Source organism: Lissotriton helveticus, chromosome 12 (genome assembly GCF_964261635.1).
Source record: "Lissotriton helveticus chromosome 12, aLisHel1.1, whole genome shotgun sequence".
NCBI classification, from domain to species: Eukaryota; Metazoa; Chordata; class Amphibia; order Caudata; family Salamandridae; genus Lissotriton; species Lissotriton helveticus.
Genome location: NC_136073.1, coordinates 766,122,596 through 766,142,823, shown reverse-complemented (window position 1 = coordinate 766,142,823; position 20,228 = coordinate 766,122,596). Strand labels below are relative to the sequence as shown.

At 46.4% G+C, this 20,228-nt stretch overlaps 2 protein-coding genes across 4 annotated transcripts in view; one reads left to right on the top strand and one right to left on the bottom strand.

The window, feature by feature from the left end:
- Positions 1–20,228, bottom strand: part of DCAF8 (DDB1 and CUL4 associated factor 8) — a 317,296-nt gene that overhangs the window by 168,540 nt on the left and 128,528 nt on the right. For all 3 annotated transcript variants that reach the window (XM_078670069.1, XM_078670070.1, XM_078670068.1), the window contains 2 exons: positions 13,793–13,850; positions 8,255–8,362 (listed from right to left, as the gene is read on the bottom strand). In XM_078670069.1, coding sequence (XP_078526195.1) covers positions 8,255–8,362; positions 13,793–13,850 — 166 coding nt within the window. The remainder of the gene's footprint in view (positions 1–8,254; positions 8,363–13,792; positions 13,851–20,228) is intronic.
- LOC144799276 (THAP domain-containing protein 11-like) lies at positions 13,890–17,661 on the top strand. The gene is made up of 2 exons (XM_078670518.1): positions 13,890–13,962; positions 16,572–17,661. Exons 1-2 carry the CDS (start codon positions 13,890–13,892, stop codon positions 17,342–17,344), a joined length of 846 nt encoding a protein of 281 aa, XP_078526644.1. The 3' UTR covers positions 17,345–17,661.

Genomic DNA, 20,228 nt, shown 5'->3' with positions numbered 1-20,228 from the left:
TATTTCTGAGGAGGGCCGTAGTATAGGCCTTTCCTCTGGTTGAATGCGCTTTAGGCCTCCCCTGAAGAGATTTATTAGCTAACTGATAGGCCAAGGAAATACAGGAGACTATCCATCTTGAGATGGACCGCTTAGAAGCTGCTAAGGTAGTATTAATGAGACCATAATTGACAATTAACCGGTCCGTCTTTCTAATATCTTTAGTTTTGTCCAAATCAAACTTCAACACTCTCTTAAGGTCGAAGGAGTGCAAGGCCCTTTCATGGGGAGTAGAAGGATTAGGGAAGAAAGTGGGTAAAGTGATTCCCTGATTGATGTGGAAATCTGAGACCACCTTTGGCAGAAAACTAGGATGAGTTCTAAGAACTACCCTATTTGAATGAAACACCGTGCAGGGTTCCTTGCAGCACAGTGTGCAATTCGCTTACTCTACGAGCGGACATAATTGCCACCAAGAAGGCCACTTTCCAAGACAAGTGCTGTAAGGAAGACTTGTGTATTGGTTCAAAGGACGCTTCCATCAGCTTGGTAAGGACCACATTGAGTTCCCACGGAGGAGAAGGAGCTTCTACCGGTGGATACACCTTTTTTAATCCTTCCAGAAAATCTTTCACCACTGGCATCTTAAAAAAGGAACCCTGCGTAGGTGACTTTCTGTACGATGTGATCGCTGCTAAGTGTACCTTAATAGAGGAGAACTGCAGACCCGACTTAGCCAGATATAACAGATACAGCAGAATTACCTGTTCCTGCCCTCTAACCGGGTCATGCCGATTATTCAAACACCATATGTAGAAACGCTTCCATTTGAAAGCGTAGGAAGCTCTAGTAGAAGGTCTCTTAGCTTCCTTGAGGATGTTCATACAGTCAGCTTGTAAGTCTAAGTGCCCATATTGCAAGACTTCAGGAGCCATGCTGTCAGCCTGAGTGAAGGATGGCTGGGATGAAACACTCTACCCTGGCTCTTGGACAGCAGGTCCGGACGGCAAGGCAACCTCCGGTGTGGAACCTCGGAGAGTTGAAGAAGGTCTGGGTACCACCACTTGCGCGGCCACTCCGGAGAGATCAGCATCATCCTGGAGTTGGTCTTGTATAATTTGGTGATCACTGCTGGAATGAGAGGTAGTGGGGGAAAGGCGTAAAGTAAGCTCTGAGACCAGCTTATCAACAGCGCATTTCCGCTTGAACCTGGTTGGTGAAACCTGGATGCGTAGACGGGGCATTTGGTGTTTATTGCGTCTGCGAATAAGTCTATGTCTGGAAAACCCCATCTTTGAAAAATGTCCTGAGGAACTTCGTTGGTGAGCACCCAGTCGTGCGCTTCTACCAACTCTCTGCTTAGAAAGTCCGCCTGGACGTTTTGGACACCCAGAACGTGGATTGCCTTGATGGTTAGATGTCTTGCCAGTAACCACCCCCAAATTGCTTGTGCCTCTTGGGACAGAATTCTGGACCTGGTGCCTCCCTGCTTGTTCAGATAAAACATTGTTGTGGTGTTGTCTGTCTGAATCAAGAGGGAGTTGGATCTCAGAGACGGAAAGAGGGATTTGATAGCCAGCTGGACAGCCCTCAGTTCCAGAAAGTTGATATGGTAACCCTTCTCTGTGTCCGATCACAGACCTTGCACCTGAAGGTGATCCATATGAGCACCCCAGCCCTGCAGGGAGGCGTCTGTAACAATAGTTTGTGCTGGAGTCCCTTGGTGAAAGGGAACACCTTTCAGCAGTTTTGACCTCTTTGTCCACCACCTGATGGAGTCCTTGGCAGACTGGGGAAGAGTAATCCGATCCTCCCAACTTCCTGAAGCCTGTGCCCACTGGTCCTCCAGAGCCTGCTGAAGGGGACGCATGTGCAACCGGGCATTGGGAACGATGAAGATGCACGAGACCATGGAACCCAGGAGAGAGGACACTTGTCTGACCAAAGGGTGAATAGACTGTAGGAGCTCTTGAGATTTCTTCCCGATAGATCCAAATCTCTCCTGCGAAGGACACACGCTTCCTTCCACGGTGTCCAGAGACGATCCTAGGTAGTGAATGTTCTGAGTGGGGTTGAGAATCGATTTTTTTAAATTGACTCGTAGACCCAGTCTGCTCAGAATGCGGAGGCTGTAGGACAGATGCGACTGAAGTAGAGATGGAGTGGAACTTTTCAGAAGCCAGTCGTCGAGGTACGGGTAAATGAAAATTCCTCGTTTGCGAAGAAAAGCCGCCACCACTGCCATGCACTTTGAAAAGGTTCTTGGGGCTGACTTGGGTCCGAATGGCAGAACTCGAAACTGATAATGGCGCTGAGCCACCTGGAAACGGAGAAACTTTCAATGCTTTCTGGACACTGGAATGTGGAAATAGGGGTCCTGCAAATCTATGGAGCACATCCAGTGTCCTTGATTTAAATGAGGGAAGATCTGATGTAGAGCAAGCATCCTGAACTTTTCTTTTCGGTTATATTTGTTTAAAATGCAAAGATCCAGAATAGGCCTGTACTCCACAGAAGGACCTCTTTTCTGGACCAGGAAATATCGAGAGTATACACCCTGGCGTCTCTGATGAACTGGGACATGTTCTATGGCTTTTTTCAGTAGAAGACTGCTTACCTCTTCGTGTAGGATGGGCTTGACACGAGTAGGGTTCCCTCGGAGGAATCGAAGGAAGTGGGATCTTGAACCGAAGTAGATATCCATTTTGGACAATATTTAACACCCATTTGTCGTGTGTTATATTGTTCCACTCCTCCAGAAAACCAGCGATACTTCCTCCTACCGGAGTGGACAACACGTTTAGAGGAAGTACCCCCTCATTGCTTCGCTGGCTGCTTTGAGGTAGAGGTCTGCTGTCTATTGTGGCCTCTTCCTCTTCCTGGTTGTCTTTGTTGAAAATGAGACCTTTGCTGTTGCTGGTGACCCTGTGACGACCACTGAGATGGTTGACCCTTTTGTTGGAACATGGCGTTTATCATTGGAGCGAAAATGCCTACGAAAGTCTTTTTTCTCCAGTCCTACAGCTTTTACTGTGTCCAATTATGTCTTCATTTTAGTCATCTCTACGTCCGCATGAGGACCGAAGAAGGAAAACCCACTGAACTGTAAGTTAGTGATCTTTCGTTGTACCTCAGGCTTAAGGCCAGTTAACCGCAGCCGCGCAGAACGTCTTGAGCAGATCCCATGAGCATATCGTGAGCAGCTAAATCAGCGGAATCCGCCGAGGCGCTAATAACTTGGTTAGCGACAAGACCTCCCTCTTGCAAGATTTCCCGAAAATCTTGCTGATCTTCTTTAGGAAGTTTATCTGCAAAACGACCCAGAGAGTCCCATAAGGATCTGTCGTATCTCCCCAATAGAGCGGAGGCACTGGCGACCTTCATGAAAGAAGCTGATGTGTTGCACATCTTCCTGCCCATGAAATCCATTACTTTGCTCTCTCTATCTGGAGGTGCTGAGGAGGAAGACCTAGATGACAGTCTTCCTAGCCGCTGCCACAATGATCGAATCTGGAGGCAGGTCAGAGCGAAGAAATAATGGATCGTGATCAGGGGCCTTATATTTCTTAGCTATCTGTGAAGGTACAGAACCCACCGTAGCAGGTGTTAAAAAAGCCTGAGTGGCAAGTTCTATAATGCTAGGAACAAGAGGAAGCAGCGGTCTGGCTGAGAACGATGATGCAGGGTTTCGAATATCACAGAGGAATAAACAGTAGGTACTGACATAGTTATGTTTAACTTACTCGCTTCTCGACATAATACCACATTGAAGGTGGAGAGATCATCAATAGGCGAAACTCCTGATGGAGGTGTAGAGGTGTATGCAGGAGAGTAATCTCTCATTGAGGTCTTAGTAGAAGAAGTAGACCAGGTGGGAGACCTTTGTCGCCTCCTTTTCGGTGAAGAATGAAAAGAACGAGATCTATCCCTTGAACGCATATGACGGGATCGCGGAGAGCGCGATCTGTGCGGGGTTCTTCTTCTGGAAGACACCACTGTAGGTGACCTTGATCTTCGTGGAGATCTCCGAGGAGTCTGTACTGGAGATCTTGACAGGCCAGAAGGAGAGTAGGTATGGGAGTAGTCCGACCCAGGGCTGCTGAGGGCCCTCATCTTCTTCCGCCGAGGTTCTTCAGCAACTACCGGAGAGCCCTCCGGTGAAACCTGGACAATATGCAGTCCCGGTGATGAAGATCTTGACGGAGAGCGAGATGCAATGGCAACCTCCTCCGAGGCTACAGCAGGTTCTTTGTCCCTCGACGTTGATGGCCTCGACCTTGACAAATGCCTCTCCCTCGACGTCGAACCGTGGCGATGCCCTGTAGGAGTCAAGGACCTCGCTGTTCTCCACGGCGACCACACCTTCTTCAAAGGGGACCTCGACGGCGACAGGTCATGACGTCGTGATGACTTTGACGTTGACCGCCTTCGATGTTGTGGTGATCTCGATTGGTCTTCAGGTCTCTTCGACGTCTGCAAACTTCTCGACGTCGACCTACGGTGAGGCAACGTAGAGTGTCTTGACGACGATGGGTTTCTAGACGTTGATGTGTGCTTTGACGTCGATAGACACGCATCTTGACCATACCTCGAGCCCAAGGTAGGACGCTTCGACGTCGAGGCCTTTCTCGATGACGGAGACTCACGCCGTCTCGATGACGTCTGAGATTGTGCAGGTCTTTTCTTAGACGGTGGCAACGACGTCCACGGTGAACAATCTGGGATCTGCCTTTTTCTAGATGTTGAAGAGGCAGTCTGGTGTCGGTGTTGATGCTCTTGATGAGAGGAGGGCTCTTGACTCCAGAAGTCCACTTTCCAGACAGGACATTCCTCTCTCCAACACCGGCGAATCCTCTCTCTATCACGGAGAGGTCTTGAGGAAAACTTCTTACAGTGATAACAAGAGTCTATCTTATGGGTAGAAGGAAGACAGGCAATACACACAGAGTGTGGATCCGAAATAGCCATCTTCTTACCACAGGATGGACATTTTCTGAAGAGAGCTGGCATTTTGACAGAAAAAGATGAACAATTTCTGTCAGAAAAAGAAGACAAAACTTCTACCAGCACAGGAAAATTGCCAAACAGCAAGAAAAATATCAATTTCTGACTAAAAAGTCAAAAAACTGTTGAGCTCAAGCTCCAGGATCCTCACAGAAGGAGCCGGAAAAAAGAATTGACCTAACTGTCACCTGTGGTGCATACTGGGAGCAGAGTGCTCTCTGAGGTTCATAAAAGCAAAGTGCCCAGGTTCTTGTAAATCTTAAAGGCAAGGTGCCAGTTGTCTTTTCTGTCTTAGGACAGTTATTCCTATGCAGCCTATGGGTCAAACTGCCTGCAATTACTTGGTTTTTCCTTGTTCCGGAAAATAAAAGATTCTTGTATGAAGCCATTTGGGTGTATGGTCTGTAATACAAGTGGCCTTCAGTGATTTATTACTATACAAGTATTGCTGAATTGTTAGACAGACAGACAGTCAGACAGACAGACAGACACACACACACACAGAACTGGCTCTATAGCTCCTTTGATTGAGCTTGTACTTCCTGTTTGAGCATTTGCTGAAGTTCCAGAGAATGTCTATCAGTGTGAGGTGGAATAGTGGGAGGATTGCTAGTGAGCCCAGGCAATAACCATGTTGGACAATTTCCAACACCCACTTGTCTGATATTATTAAATGCTAAGTCGGAACAAACTGCTGTAAACAACCTTCGACATGTTTAGGATGGTCGGAGGGAATGATTATGGAGTCACAGTTTGTTTCCAGATGGGGAGGTATGGGTTGGTGTACCTTTACCCTGACCTTTGGAGTTGTTACCCCTATAGTTGCCCCTGTAAAATCCTCTGGATGGAGAGGATTGAGCTCGTGTCCCACATGAGGATATGGTGGCTTCTGTGGAAGTGGTCTTTGCACCTCCTCTGTAAAATGAGCGACAAAAGGTGCCTCCATTGGTGGGTGTTTAAAGTCCTCCCATGGATTTCGCCACTCCTGTATCTTTTTTCATCTTCTCTAAGGACTCATCCACTTGTGGGCCGAAGAGCTGCGGTTTATGAGAAGGGGCATTTAATAACATATGATGAACCTCTGGTTTAAAACCAGATATATGTAACCATGCGTGCCTTCGTAGGACGGCACTGGTATAAATCCCTCTGGCAGCGGTATCAGCAGCATCTAATTCACACCTGATGGAGGAGTTGGAAAGTAATTTTCCCTCCTGCACTAACTCCTGACCCTTTTTCTAATGCTCCTCTGGAAGATATTGTGGACATTTTATTCCTCCATATCATCCAAGTTAGCTCTGTCGTATCTGGCAAGTAAACGGAGGCATCTATGCGTTTTTACTCGTTGTCAGGTCATGGTGTGTCACCTGTGACTTGTAAATTCGCTCTTTGACGAGCATTATACACAACTACTGACTCTAGTGGAAGCTGATCTCTAATAAAAATTGGGTCAGATGGTGGTGGTTTATACTTTTTTCCAACCTAGGTGTAATAATGCATGCACAGGCTTTAAAAATATAATCTGCATGGCGCATCATATCTTAACATCGGAAGACACAGATGTTCTGTGTGTATTTCCTAATGTTTCAAATAAAAAGTCTAATTCTGAGACTTCTTTGTGTAAAGTGACCCCATGATATACAGCTCCTCTAGCTATAAGCTCTTGGTATAAAGTGTAAGCTGGAGGCGATCGTTTCGCAGGATAAAGATCAGAATCTGCCTCTTGTGTAGGATCTATATAATAATCCCGCCAGGGGTCTGGTGGAGCTGGATAATTATCATCAACCATGAAATCTACGTCGACGTGAGGAGAACCCAGAGTGAGAGATTTAGAGAGTTTTGAGATGAATGAGGTACCAAAGGTACAGTGAATGTGGTGCTGGAGAAGGAGGAGGAAAAGGTTGCAGGGGACTGGTAGCTATGTCCTTTTTCTTTAGAGCTATTTTCTCATGAATGTTCTATTGGAAAAAGGTTTTCCTTTTGGGATGATACTGACACTGGTTTTGTTATAGTGTATCCAGTCTCTGGATGAATGTGAATTTTCTTGTGCTCTGGATCGAGTCTTTCTTCCATAGTTTGCAAAATGGGCTCCGGGAGTTTTGTAGGAGCCGATTTCTGTTTCGATGCTGAAATTTTTGTAACCAAAGTGGTTCTCTCTTTCAGTGCCAATAGTTTAGGAGTCGAAGAGGTGTTGTCTCTGCTCGGAGCGAAGCTGGAAGGCTTTGCCTGTGCTTTTGGTGCAGAGGGCGGGGTGTTGGAAGCTGACTCTTGGTGCCTACGATGGCGAAATGGCAGTGGTTGCCCAGAAACCTTTTGTTATACAGGAATGGACTGTGTTTGTGTGGACAGGTGAGGGGTTTGGGTACTCACGACACCTTGACTAGGCAGTAGATCATGGACTCCAAATTAATCTCTAGTTCAGAGTCGGAATCTTGAACAGAAAAGACCCCTTCTTCCTCAGCAGCAGACGCACCCATGTCTTCCTCTTCCTGTTTGATATCTTCTTGGTCGAACATATTGAGAGCATGTTCTGCCTCTGCATTTCGCTGCGTTGAGCCTGACAGTCCTGCAAGAACTTCTTACATCGAAATCACCGACCGGCCCACAGTCATCTTCTTTGTGCTCTAGCGACAAGCACAGATAACAGACTTTTCGAGGGTCGGTTCACGGGTATTTGGAGTGGGCAGAACTGAAAAGGAGTCCGTCCCGTCAGCTAATTATCTTCGATGGAGGTGGTAAGGAGTGTAACTTAACCCAAGTGGGCTGGGCCAAATGGCCGCGATTGGAGTGTTCTGACCCGAATTGGTGAAAGTCTTCTGATTATCGATACGCGAGGGATGGAAAACACATTTGAAACAATACCGACGAGGGTAGAGTGGACTGCACAATGAAAGGATCCCGAAAACGGTCCCAAACTGGGGAGCCGCAATACACTACCACACTTGATGGCGGAAAGAAAACAATCTAACAATGGAGGTGATGTTTATGTGAGCTATTACCAGGAGGAATCACCTTACCCCGTGACTCGGAAGACATCTTAGAAGAAATACAACTTGTGAACATCTAGACCCAACACTAGACAGCAGGAGAATGCAAGGTATGTGTATCTACAGCCAAACACGTCTCTAACATATATTTTTAAACAAACGGGCTTGCCTAACCTCAGGCCCCCACCTTTTCGAGGTTCACAAGCCTCATTGAGCAAGATCTCGATTTTTATCCTTATCGCTGTAAACACCAACCACTGAAAATCCTTGCCAGAAAAGTGCCTTACCTGTGGCATTGTTGCGATGGCCCTTGTATCGTTTGATGTACTCTGCGCCATCACTGTGAGAAGAGTTGAAAAGGTAAATATCTTCATCATTATAACTGGCGAGGAGTTCTGTATAAAACAAAATAAAATACAATCAGTGTCTCAGTTGATGTATTTCTAGTCAAGGGTAGCAAGTGTCAGTTTTAGGAGCAGATATTTCTGATTAGTAGTTATGCTATGAGAATTCTGATAGTCATTCTACATGATAGCTGTAAACTGTCTTCTCTGTGATAGACTTCCCAATCCTCTATTAAAGTAAACAAAAGTGCTAAAAATATGAGAATAAAATTGAACGTCCTTCACAGTTTTCATAACATAGCAAGACTAAAGATTCCAGTGATACTTGCTTGCAGACCACTACCATTAGTGGGTGCAAGAACTTGGGCTATTAGTTCTGAAAGATGAGAGTCCTGAGCAAGTAATAAGTTGACAATTGTCTTTTTAATGGGAACAAAGTGCCCCATTGTAGCACTTGATCTCTCAGGGTAACGAAACAGAACAGTCAAAGGCCTAATCTGAGGAGGTGGTATGGGCTAGTAATCTCAATTCAATGACCCACAATGACAATACTCAAATTATTGTCCAGTCAGTGCTTTTTCTTTAAAAATGAAAAGTATTTTACTAAAGACTATGTATTAGGTTACAAATATATATTCAGGTAGATGGAAATACCTTTGGTGATACCTTCATATCACATTATACCCTGTTTCCAGGGTCTTGGGCAGGAATTCTGAACACATTACACCCTTCTGATCTAAGGTCTTTCAGCAAACAAAGGTTGCGGACAGTGAGCCATCTTTCTAAGCGAACCTACGATGGGACGGACTGAAGCGGTTATGCTTCATCCCCTCATGTTCATGTCATGTTGATGTCTTTGAATAAAAAGAACTTCGAAAACTTCAGTTTTCTTCTGTGTTAAATTGATTCCTTCAAAGTCGGTCGACTTTTGGCAATGATGCCTCTTCAGTTCTCCAACGACTTCCGAGCTCTCGGCTGTACTTTCAGAGCCAACAGCGGGTAAAACAATATGAAAATGGTGATCAAGCAGAGGGGCTTCCAGGGCGTATCGGTGACATCACAAGAGGATTTACATAACACTAAATAGTTAGAAATGCCCAGAGGGTGCGGGGGCTGGGAAGAGAGACAATTCTGAACCACACCACTAGATAGCAGAATGATGTACACCATGTGAATGCAAAAATGAACAACAATGCAAAATTGGACATACTCCAGTATAAGACAGTTGTGTCCCTGAAATGCATTTACATGAATTATTGGAATTCCTATGTTTCAATTAAAAGAAAAACAGATTTCTCATACATACCTTTTTAGGTTTCGACTTTTGGCGAGGGGCGAAGCCCCTCCCAGTCGAAATCTTTTGTTTTTAGTAGTGAGGTTAGGACAGCCTCTGTTTCCAATTGGCTAGCTCCATAAATGGAGACTAGCCATTGGGAGACAGAGGCTGTCAATCGCGCTTTCTCACGAAAACGCGATTCGGGGGCGTTTCTGGTGCTTTTTGTAAGCCCCGCCCCTTTGTCCCGGGCCGCGCTGCGATTGGCTGCCGGCCCGGGACACCCCCGTGACGTCATTCCCGGGCCGCGCTGTGATTGGCTGCGGGCCGGGACACCCCCGTGACGTCAGCCAATCACAGCGCGGCCCGGGACCTGACTTGTTGCCTTCACTTATTGAAGCCGGTTAAGTCGCGGGTAAAAGCAGAGGAACTCTGGTTTTAAGTCTGGCGGGAGGTAAGGAACGCGCTCTAAGTAGACCTGGCTTGTTTGAGGAGAGCTGCCATTAAATGCTGTTGTCTCTTACTGAGGCTGGTGTGGTGCATGTTTCTTCTTGTTGGATCGAGCGGTACTCATTGCTATTACGTTGACAGAACAGTTGGTTCTTGTTGGGATATGCGACGCTCTGGAATCGTTTATCTGGCTGTTTTATCGTAGCAGTGTGTTTTGTTTTTTCGCGTGCGTGACGGTGAGACTTGTTACAACATGGAGGTGGGTGTGGGCAGGATTGTCACTGGTTCTTTGAGGCTTGTTCCAAAAACGTGGCGAGGTCCTGTTCCTGCACGCCTCCCATCCTTCCTCCCTCCTTCTCGCCCCTCCCTAACCCCGCCCCCTATGTCAACGCCTCTTCATTCACGCTGTCAGTGGTGTGGGGAAACTGAAGTGTAGGCTAGACAACGTCTTTGGAATTATCTCTTTACACGAAGGAGGTAAACGCTGCAGCTGCTCAAATTGTTTGTTTGCTGATATCAATACTGTACTTTTCTGTTCACTGCGTTCATATATTTTTTTTTGTACCAGTTCGGACGGATATTCCCCTGCAGTTGTTAATCCTTTTAGCCATTGGTTTACCATGCCCGGCCCCAATTATGATACAATGGCTCTTTTGTAGCTGCAAGGGGGAGTCTTTCGTATTGAAGAGTCATGAGGCTATTAAGTAGAAAATACCGTGTTTATTCTAATAGTCCCTTGTTAATAGCCACAGTCTATTGGCTCTATCAAGGCTCCCCCCCTCCACCTGTAATTAACTGCCAGGCTTCAGCCAGCACACATGCCCCAATGTTACATGCATCACATTCTCACACCATCCCCATTCAACGTTTTACATACACCATGTCTTCTGAGCCTTTGTCCACACAAAGGTAGCATGTCACTGCAGCCTTAAATGTCATCTTTGTTGTTCAACTTTACAGCCTTTCTATAGGGCACCATGCACTCCCCGCTACCACCCTACATTCAAAAACACTTAAGACCTTAACCTTTATGAGCAAGACTAGAACTCTATGGTAATTCCAACAGAAGGCTCTGTCAGCCTCCTAATTATGTACTGTTTAGAAAGATGAGTGCTCCAAACATCAGCGGCAAGCCAGAACCCTATTGTTTTGGAAACATAAGGCCCAACTCATTGGGAGCAGCCAGAGAACTTTTTTGTCCCCAAAACTGAGAAGTTGGCAGTTTTGCATAGGCAACAAAACCACCATGATTAATACAGAAGAACTGGTCTTAGACCAGATACACACTGTCGTTAAGGCTACTGAAAATTAACAGCAGCCCTATATACCACAACCATTAATACCAAGGTACACTGCCAGAGCTCTAAAATTCACCAGGTGGTTGTGTAAGTAGGTCATTCAGTTAAGCTGAGCCCTCCTTACTGCGACCTATAGCTTGTCATGTGTACAAATTCAAAGTCAATATGACCAGCCACATTCTCTGCACCCAGGGTAAGTTGAAACTCCTGATTGCCTTGGCACAGCTCCTCCGAGGTATCCTGCAACCCCACCCCAGAATTGGGCCGCCTAGTTAAACTAGTCTTTACCTCCATAACCCAACTTGTGACATTCCTGAGTATTAGGACTTCATAGGATTTGACATGCCTTCATAACTGAAGTTGGCTGCATCAGAGTTAGGCAGATTACAGAGAAAGAGAAGGATGTGTGAAAGGCTGCGCTCTGCAGTATTTCAGGACGTTCCTGGTTTATATCTGTTCATGGGGCTGTTTCTTTATCGTTATTGGGATAACAAGATGTTCTTCTTACTGGTAGTCTCCCTTGTTTGTTCAAGAGATGATGTGAGCAAGGGAAGAGGCTTGAAGCAATTTGGGGGACCTTTTGACAAGACTGTCGTGGGGGACCTTTTGACAAGTCTGTCCGGGACTAATCAAAGTTGATACACAAAACTGCCTAAGTGATTGATATGATGAGGCATAGAGTTGTTGTTTTTGTGAACGTTTGTTTCCAAACTTGCAACATGCCCGGTAGAGGTAAGCAAGCATGCACATAATTAGGAATGTTTTTTAGGTTTCGCCTGGCGTTCTGTGGGGGTGTGTGTGTGTGGCATTTGCGAGAGATTAAGCTATTGACATTGTAAATGACAATGCCATTTATTTATCTGTTTTCAAAACCAACACATGAATAAAAATGTTGTCATTTACAATGCCAATAGCTCTAACTTTTGCAAAGGCGAAACCGTTGCATTGTAAATGCTTGTTGTATTTGGCTTAAAAATAAATGTTACAATCGGATAGTAGTTACATCATGGTAAAATTATGCGTTACTTTTTCTTGTGTATTTATGGATATTATTGTAGCGTGCACAGCAACTAAGTTGTTAATTATTTGTTTAAATAAATGCGGAGGAGTTTTAGCATTCTGCCCATACGAGAAAGGAAATTAATAGCTGCTGCCACTGAACGAGGCAGAATTTTTATACATAGGGTTATTGTCTTATCTAGCTCATTTTTTTAAATGAGGATTAAAAAAATATCTGTAGAGCTTTCAAATCCTTTTTAGAATAATTAGCTTAAAATTTCTCATGGTGTTATTACCGAAAATACCAATTTCTCTTTGCTAAGAGTGTTCCAAGATGCTGCCCTGAGGCAGAGACATAATAGTGTTTACAAATCATGGTGATATCTGGCCTGTGAGTAAACAACGGTATGAATGTTGGCTAGGGTGAAGGGCAAGGCCTTCAGTTATAAAGGGGTACTGTAGGCAAGCTTGGTCAATTAACTCAGTGCAGGCCTGCAAGCACAGGTAAGTCTAAGGGAACAGGAAACCCTGGGCCAAAGCATGGATTATTTCCATGAAAAAGCAACAGCAAGTAAAAAAAAATAAGAAAAAGTAGAATGTGGCCTTAAAAGCCCTCCGATGGTGCCACGCTGTAAAGGCCACTGATAAAACTTCACAAATGACATCTAGGAAAGAACTGTACTAACAAAATCCTGGAGGACTCTTAATTCCCTCAGATGATGTCTTTGAGGTACCCATGGGTACTGTCCCAAAGGACACCTTAGGAAAAGATTGGAGTAAGGGTCCAAAGAGTCTCAGAATTTCTCGGATATCAGGCAGACCTAGATCTAAAGCCAAGCCAGAAAGGGCATCTCATGCTGAATGGCAGGAACAGGCATTATCATGATGTAAAGTTCAACAAATTTAAAGAACACAAAGAAAATAAACTGCATCAACAAAAGGGATCCTTCTCAAGCCTAAAATAGAAACCTCCAAGAAACATGAACCCCCTAAAGAGAGAAAATGGACATCCCATTCAAAAATGCTTTGCACCAGAAAGCGCAAGGGCACAAAACCTGAGTGCAGTTGAATAATGGCCTAAACATGCCTGTAAGAATGAACAAATGGGCCCATGTATACCAATAAAGGGATCCACATTGCCTAAATTTATATTGCCAAATCGCTGATTTTCTTTGTAGCACTGCATTTAAATTCCCTAAACCATCAACTGAAATGGTGTATAAAATCAAAAGTAAACTTTCTCAGCAATACTCACAATATTAAAAAAAGATTTCCATAAACACTTCAACTATTTTTAAAAAAAAGAAAGCAAACAGTACACTAAAATGAGCATGTTAGAGACATAACTTTAGAAGACAAAAGTCAGAAAACCATACCTAGCTCAAAGAGATTAAATATGAACAGATATTCCACTACACCTTAAATGAACTGGAAATTGTAAGACAACGGCAATGGTCTTACCTGCTCCATCATGGCTGTACACAAGACAGGTTACATTGGCTTTTGATTCACTGTTTACCTGGACCAAAGAAACGAAATGTTTTTAAGAGCCACCGATATGGCGAGCATGGCAATAATCGAAAGTGAGGTGGCTACACAGAGTTTAAGCATGCAAAGTGTTCTTTACCAAGGTAAGGCCTTTAAACTGAGAAGGCAATTTTGTATCTAAAAAAGTTGTTCAGCGGCAGTAAAAAAAAAATAACTGATGAATACAATATAGACTATTAAGATGTCTGAACATAATTTGCTGTATTGCCAGTGCCCATCTACAACAGCCACACTTTACATATATTCAGCATTGATTCAATGAAGATGTTGAAATAAATGCGTAGAAAAAAATTAAATACAAAACGGCTGCTTTTAAAGGGGCTCCCTTTTGATATTAACTACACACTCTAATGCCTGCATATATCTGGTACAGAACATAAATATTGAACTTAATAAGGAATGAAACCTAAAATCATAATGCTTGTATTATTACTGCATCGTGCGGAGGAAACATTTTGACAGTGAACGTTTTACAAAATTCAACCCATTTATTTATTTTTAAAGTTTTATATAGCGCTAGCTTGACCCGTGGGTATCAGGGCGTTTTACATACACACAGGAGAGAAAATTGCATTACATAGCAGGATCTAAGAAAGTAAAAAATATATAAGCAAAACATAATAATTAGGCAAACAGTGAGGGGGAGGGAGAAAAACGCAGGCCATGCCTTACCAGCATGTGGAAGAGTTAAAACAAGACACAAAATACCCTGAGAAATACTGTAAACGCTTTCTGCACCAGATCTGTAAGTTTTCCCACTAGATATTGGGAATAAAATGGGGAAATAATGTGAGGGAATCGTCCTTCCAACAGGTTTTAACTCGCAGTATTTCCATATCATCAACATTTTGCCAATGCAAATTCCAATGGGTATTACCGAGAGAGACCAGTGTGGGCAGAAACATAGGACTAGGCAGAATTTGAGTGAAATCCAGGATTTTAAATCGGGCACCAGATCTTAATGTTACAGACGCACTTCCAATGACACTTTAGCATCAAAACATAAGACACCCGACATACTTTGGGAAAGGAAATATTGAGATCATCAATGAAAGGATTAATTAAATAAGTACCTGAAAAGTGTTGCAAATAATGTCTTGGAGAATGCTGGGGAGATTTGCCTATTTGGTGAAATACTGATGAGTACTGCCCCCTTTATTGCAGCTTTCCCCCCCCCCCCCAATATCCATAGGAATGGGAAACGTTTGAAAAATATGTAAAGACGTTTTAGGCATCAAAGTATCAAGATTTCAGACAGTACAATTTTGCATCCTTTGGTAGCAACAAAGCCTGGTAGTTTGCTTGAAAGATATTGTAGTCACCCACACAGACTTTGTGCATAATACTAAAAGATGCCAAAAACAAAAACGTAATAATAAGATTTGGCAAAGCCAATTGGTCTGGAGCTTCAGAGAGCCTTTAGGCTTTGTTTGTCAGAGCTTAATTTGCCTTGGTTTATATTAAAAAAGAAGTGGGGTAGATTTCAGTGGAGTGCAGTAGATCAGGTTGGAGTGGGGTAGATGGGGTGGGGTTGATTTGGTTACATTGAGTAGAGTGGAGTGGGGTAGAGTGGATTGGAGTAAATTAGGTAGAGTGGAGAGGGGTAATTTGGGTTAGAGTGGGATAGTCAGGGTTAGAGTGGGGTAGACAGGGTTAGAGTGGGGGAGATTGGGTTAGATTACAGTGGGGTAGATTAAAAAGGGGTAGACTGGAGTGGGTAAACTGGGGTGAGTAATTTGGGGAGGGGTAGATTGGAGTCAGGTAGATTTGGATCTTAGTGGAGTGGGGTAAATTGAAGTGAAGTGGTGTATATTGGGTTAGAATGGGGCAGATTAAAGTGGGGTGGGTTAGATTGGGGTGGGGTGGGGTGGGTAACTTGAGGTGAGGTATATTGGAGTGGGGTAGACTGGGCAGAGTGGGGTGCATTGGAAAGTATAGTGGCATGTGTCGTAGTGAGTGGTGTAGATTGGAATGGCATGGAGGACTGGTGGAGTAGCGTGTCGCACAGGGTCATAGAGTGGGGGGGCGTGGAGTGGCATGTCGTAGAATGGAGTGGACGGGCATAGAGTGGAGAGGAGGATCATAGTGCGGAATATGCATGTCAAGGTAGCACACTGCCATTACAACACATATTCAACGGAAATTACCTTTGCCCCGAAATATGGTTTTAATGCACACAAACGATAATGTTAGCAAATCACATAGTGCATTGATGTGTTTTGATTGTATTAAAATATATGTTTGCACCACACTTCAGAATTACAAAAAAATGTGCTTAGTTTGTACTAATCCTGAAGTATTCTGAAACATCAGCACAGTTAATTTTTGTTGTCTGCTACCACAAAACAGACTACACCTTCTCCTTTTACATGAGTACTCAGTAGGATATATGCTGTCTACTCACACAGGATGTATAAGCAACCCATTTATTAGGTTTTGCCTGGCGAAAAGATGCGCTCTGCGCATCTTTTTCGCGCAGGCGAAATCCTGATGAGATCTGTAGTGTGGCTTTGGGTCGGCCCTCGTCATTTATTGGCTGGCTCCATAAATGGAGCCTAGCCATTGGACGAGGGGCCTGTCCGTCAATGCCGGACCAGATTCGGGGGCGTTCCCGCGATTCTTTGGCTTTTGCCGACGTCACGTGACGTCAGCCGAAAGCCGGGAACGCCCCCGAATCTGGTCCGGCATTGAGCCGGCACCCGCCTTTCTGACTCGCACCGCGACAGGGAGCTGCACTTCTACACCTTCCCCAAGGACCCGGAGCTGCGTCGGCTCTGGCTCTGGCTCAAGAATGTGTCCCGCGCGGGCGTCAGCGGTTGTTTCAGCACTTTTCAGCCCACGTCTGGCCATCGACTCTGCAGCCTGCATTTCCCCGGCGGCCGCAAGACTTACAGTTTACGCGTGCCCACCATCTTCCCTCTGCGAGGGGTGAACGAGCAGCGCCGGGCCCGCCGTGGGGGCGGCCGTGGACGCAAACAGCCAGCCCTGCAGCCCCCGCCACAGCAGCAGGCGGCCCCAGCCCTGCTCTACAGCGGAGGAGAGTCGCAGCATGACGAGCCCCATGAGGTGGAAGTTGTGGTTGTGGGTGACAGTGAGACACGCCCAATCGACCTAACGGTGCAAGGAGAAGGCGAGGAAGCAACTTTACTGGGGACGGTTCCATCACGGCCCCTCAGGGTGCTGCTGGTGCGGGAGGATGAGGGCACACCTGAAGATGCTCGCCAGGGGGCCCCGGCCTGTGCCCGCGCTGCCTCCGCGGACCACTCGTACTCCTTGTCCTCGGGTACCACGGCCGAGGAGCTGCTGCGAAAGCTTAACGAGCAGCGCGACATCATCGCCCTGATGCAAGTCAAGATGAAGGAGATGAAGGCCAGTATCCGCCACCTCCGAGGCAGCGAAGTGCGTCTCCGCGAGGAGATCCGACACAAAGACAGGTTGCTGCTCAGTTCCAATCACTGTGTGTGAAGGGAACCTACGAGATGGTGGTTCACCTTCCGCCCTTGTGTGTGGGTCTCCATCTGAGTCATGCGTGAAGGTGTATTGGGCCAAGGTGGGGAAACTTACTCACATGGTATATCATATCAAATGCTCGTCCCTGGGGGAATCTCCACTTAGTAAATGGTAAATATTCTTCCCCCCACGCACGTTATTAGCAATCCATTTGACTCATTAAACGGAAATCAGCGACCTGCCCATCACAGCAAGACCTTAAGCGTGGACACTAACTCCCTCCACCCATGACAAGTAAACATTTTCCAAATCAATAAGAATACATCAAGGATAAAGCTCACAGGACTAACCATCCATCATAAGCGTATGCTTGTCTTTGTGGGATGGGGACACCATTAGGAACAGGCCCAGATAAGTCCCTTCTCTCTTACGCCTTTGGAAAGTTCATGGTGTCCCCCGCCTTCCACTCCTCCTACGGCTCCTCCCCACTCCTTCCCCGCCCCCGGAGCCCGGACACAGACACAGCGCGGCGGCCGCACTCCACCCGGACCCGCCTCCGGCTCCGGCTCCTGGCCCCCTCACCCTACCGAAACGGCTCCAGCAGGTTTCCGGGGCCCAACACCCCCGTCCAGCAGGTAAGAACGGCACCCCGGGAGGGAGGCGGCCGCGGGGAAGCGGCAGAGTGGCCTACTCGAGGCCCCGGCTGCGGCCTGTTCCGGCCTTTGTGCCCCTCCAGCCGGGGCCTCAGTTGGGGACGGGGTGCAGCAGGCAGGGGGCTGAGGAGGGGCAGAGAGAGGGGAGGTGGAGGAAGGCCGCCGTTTGTATACGAAGTGACGCCATAGACTTCCTCGGCCTTGTAAGTTGCGTTTTGTTCAGAACGTCGCTTCCCGAAAATGCAGGCTGAAGTATTGAGGGGATGTTTTGGGTTTTGATTTAGTGTAGTGACGTATTCCAGATGGTCCACATTAAGTGCAAAGATCTTTTTGTTTTGTTCAGGCTACTTCAAACATTCCAGGAAAGATATTTGGAGAATTTCATTTTGTCCCGTGATCGTGCAGTTTTCGTACAATATGCTATGCCTATTTTTCTTTCACCTGAGTTTGGGTGGCCTGGTGCTGCACTACTCGTACCCTGTGCTTACAGATGGGGCCCACCAGCACTATTCTTTTCAATGATTTTTGCAGAAAGCACGTCCCAGAGTTCAGCAATTTTAACAGAAAGAAATACCACCTAAATATTTTTTTTCTGATGTGATCCTAGTGAAACCCTGTAGTCTAGGGGGAGACCCCTACAGCTCTGCTGGGGCCTACCTGCTCTGCTGGCCGTGGGCTGCGTTGCTATCTTGCTCCTAGGCGGCCTTCTCAGACAAAGCGGGCACTGGCTATTTCCGACTGCCCTTCCTGGTGCCTGCTCTGCGCCTTGTTGCCTACCTACACAGTGGAGACTGTCCGGTCGCTGGATCCCTGGGAGCTGTGCTCAATGGCCCATGACCAGAAATGTACTGCCACTGGACTCTGGCCACGCAGAAAAGCCCCTCCCCACCATCCTTACTTGCCGCACCGCCTGGCCTTCTCAAGTCATTCCTGTGTGGGGGGGGGGCTCGCAGTGTGCGGGGGGGGTTCGCAGTGTGCGGGGGGGGCTCGCAGTGTGCGGGGGGGGTTCGCAGTGTGCGGGGGGGGCTCGCAGTGTGCGGGGGGGCTCGCAGTGTGCGGGGGGGGCTCGCAGTGTGCGGGGGGGCTCGCAGTGTGCGGGGGGGCTCGCAGTGTGTGGGGGGGGCTCGCAGTGTGTGGGGGGGCTCGCAGTGTGTCTGGGGGGGCTCTGTGTGGCTGTGTGTGTGGGGGGCTCTGTGGGTGTGTGTGTGGAGGGCTCTGTGTGGGTGTTTGTGTGTGGCATTTGCGAGAGATTAAGCTATTGGCATTGTAAATGACAATGCCATTTATTTATGTTAAAAAAACATAAATAAAAATAATGTCAAGAGCAATGCCAATAGCTCTAACTTTAACAAAGGCAAAACCATTGCATTGTAAATGCTTGTTGTTCTTATGTTTAGTGCATTATGTGTTGCTAGGCGACTGGCAACTCAGACTAATGGTTGTTACCTTACCTTGGTTTCTCCCCTTTCTCCCCCTCCCCCACCTCCCTCCCCAATTTTTTGTTCCCTTTCACACAGGTCTACTGAATTCCCAAGTACACGTCAACTAGGGCATTTCTACTGCCCCTGGTAATTTATGCTAAATATCTGAATACAGGCAGTAGTGCACGAATTTCCCTTATTTCTTTATCGGTCCTGAAGAAGTGCCAATAGACCCGTTAGGCACGAAACATGTCGACCTTCCACACATAGATTGCCCCCTAGGAACATTATCTTCCGCACAGGAGCACACACTTGGTTTTTAATTGGGCCAGAGCTACCTTTTTATTAAAATTAATTTAAGAGGACTGCTCTATACCTATTTTAACTATTTTGACCTCTCTGTGCAATACCCAGCCCCCACACCCACACGCACCTCACTGCTTCTTCTTCAAAAGATCACCGACAAAGAGCCCCGGTTGCGGGAGCCCATCAGGCATTGCAGCGCCGGCCTGACCGGGGCAACCGCCCAATGATGAAGCATGACACCTTTCGGGGTGTGTGAGGGCTTTACGAAGAAAGACCTGTCTCTCCCCACGTCCACACAGGAACTGCAGACCTTCTCTAAATCTCTACTCAGTAGGATTGCCACATTGAAGTCAGAGAAAGTAAGATAAACACCAAGCTCCCTGGAAGAGAGGGCCTGACATTTGACCAGTCTTTGAATGCACAGCAAATGTGAAGATAAGAACAAGATTTAACCCCTTGCGCGCTGTGCGAGCAATGTGAATAGTGGGCAGGATTTGGACAACCCTGGCCGTACTCCGC

Excerpts from the sequence above, each read along its gene's own strand:
- LOC144799276 (XM_078670518.1), top strand. The coding sequence starts at position 13,890 with ATGGCGAGCATGGCAATAATCGAAAGTGAGGTGGCTACACAGAGTTTA. Across the intron at positions 13,963-16,571 it reads GCAAAGTGTTCTTTACCAAG|CCGGCACCCGCCTTTCTGAC; the intron begins GTAAGGCCTTTA and ends TCCGGCATTGAG.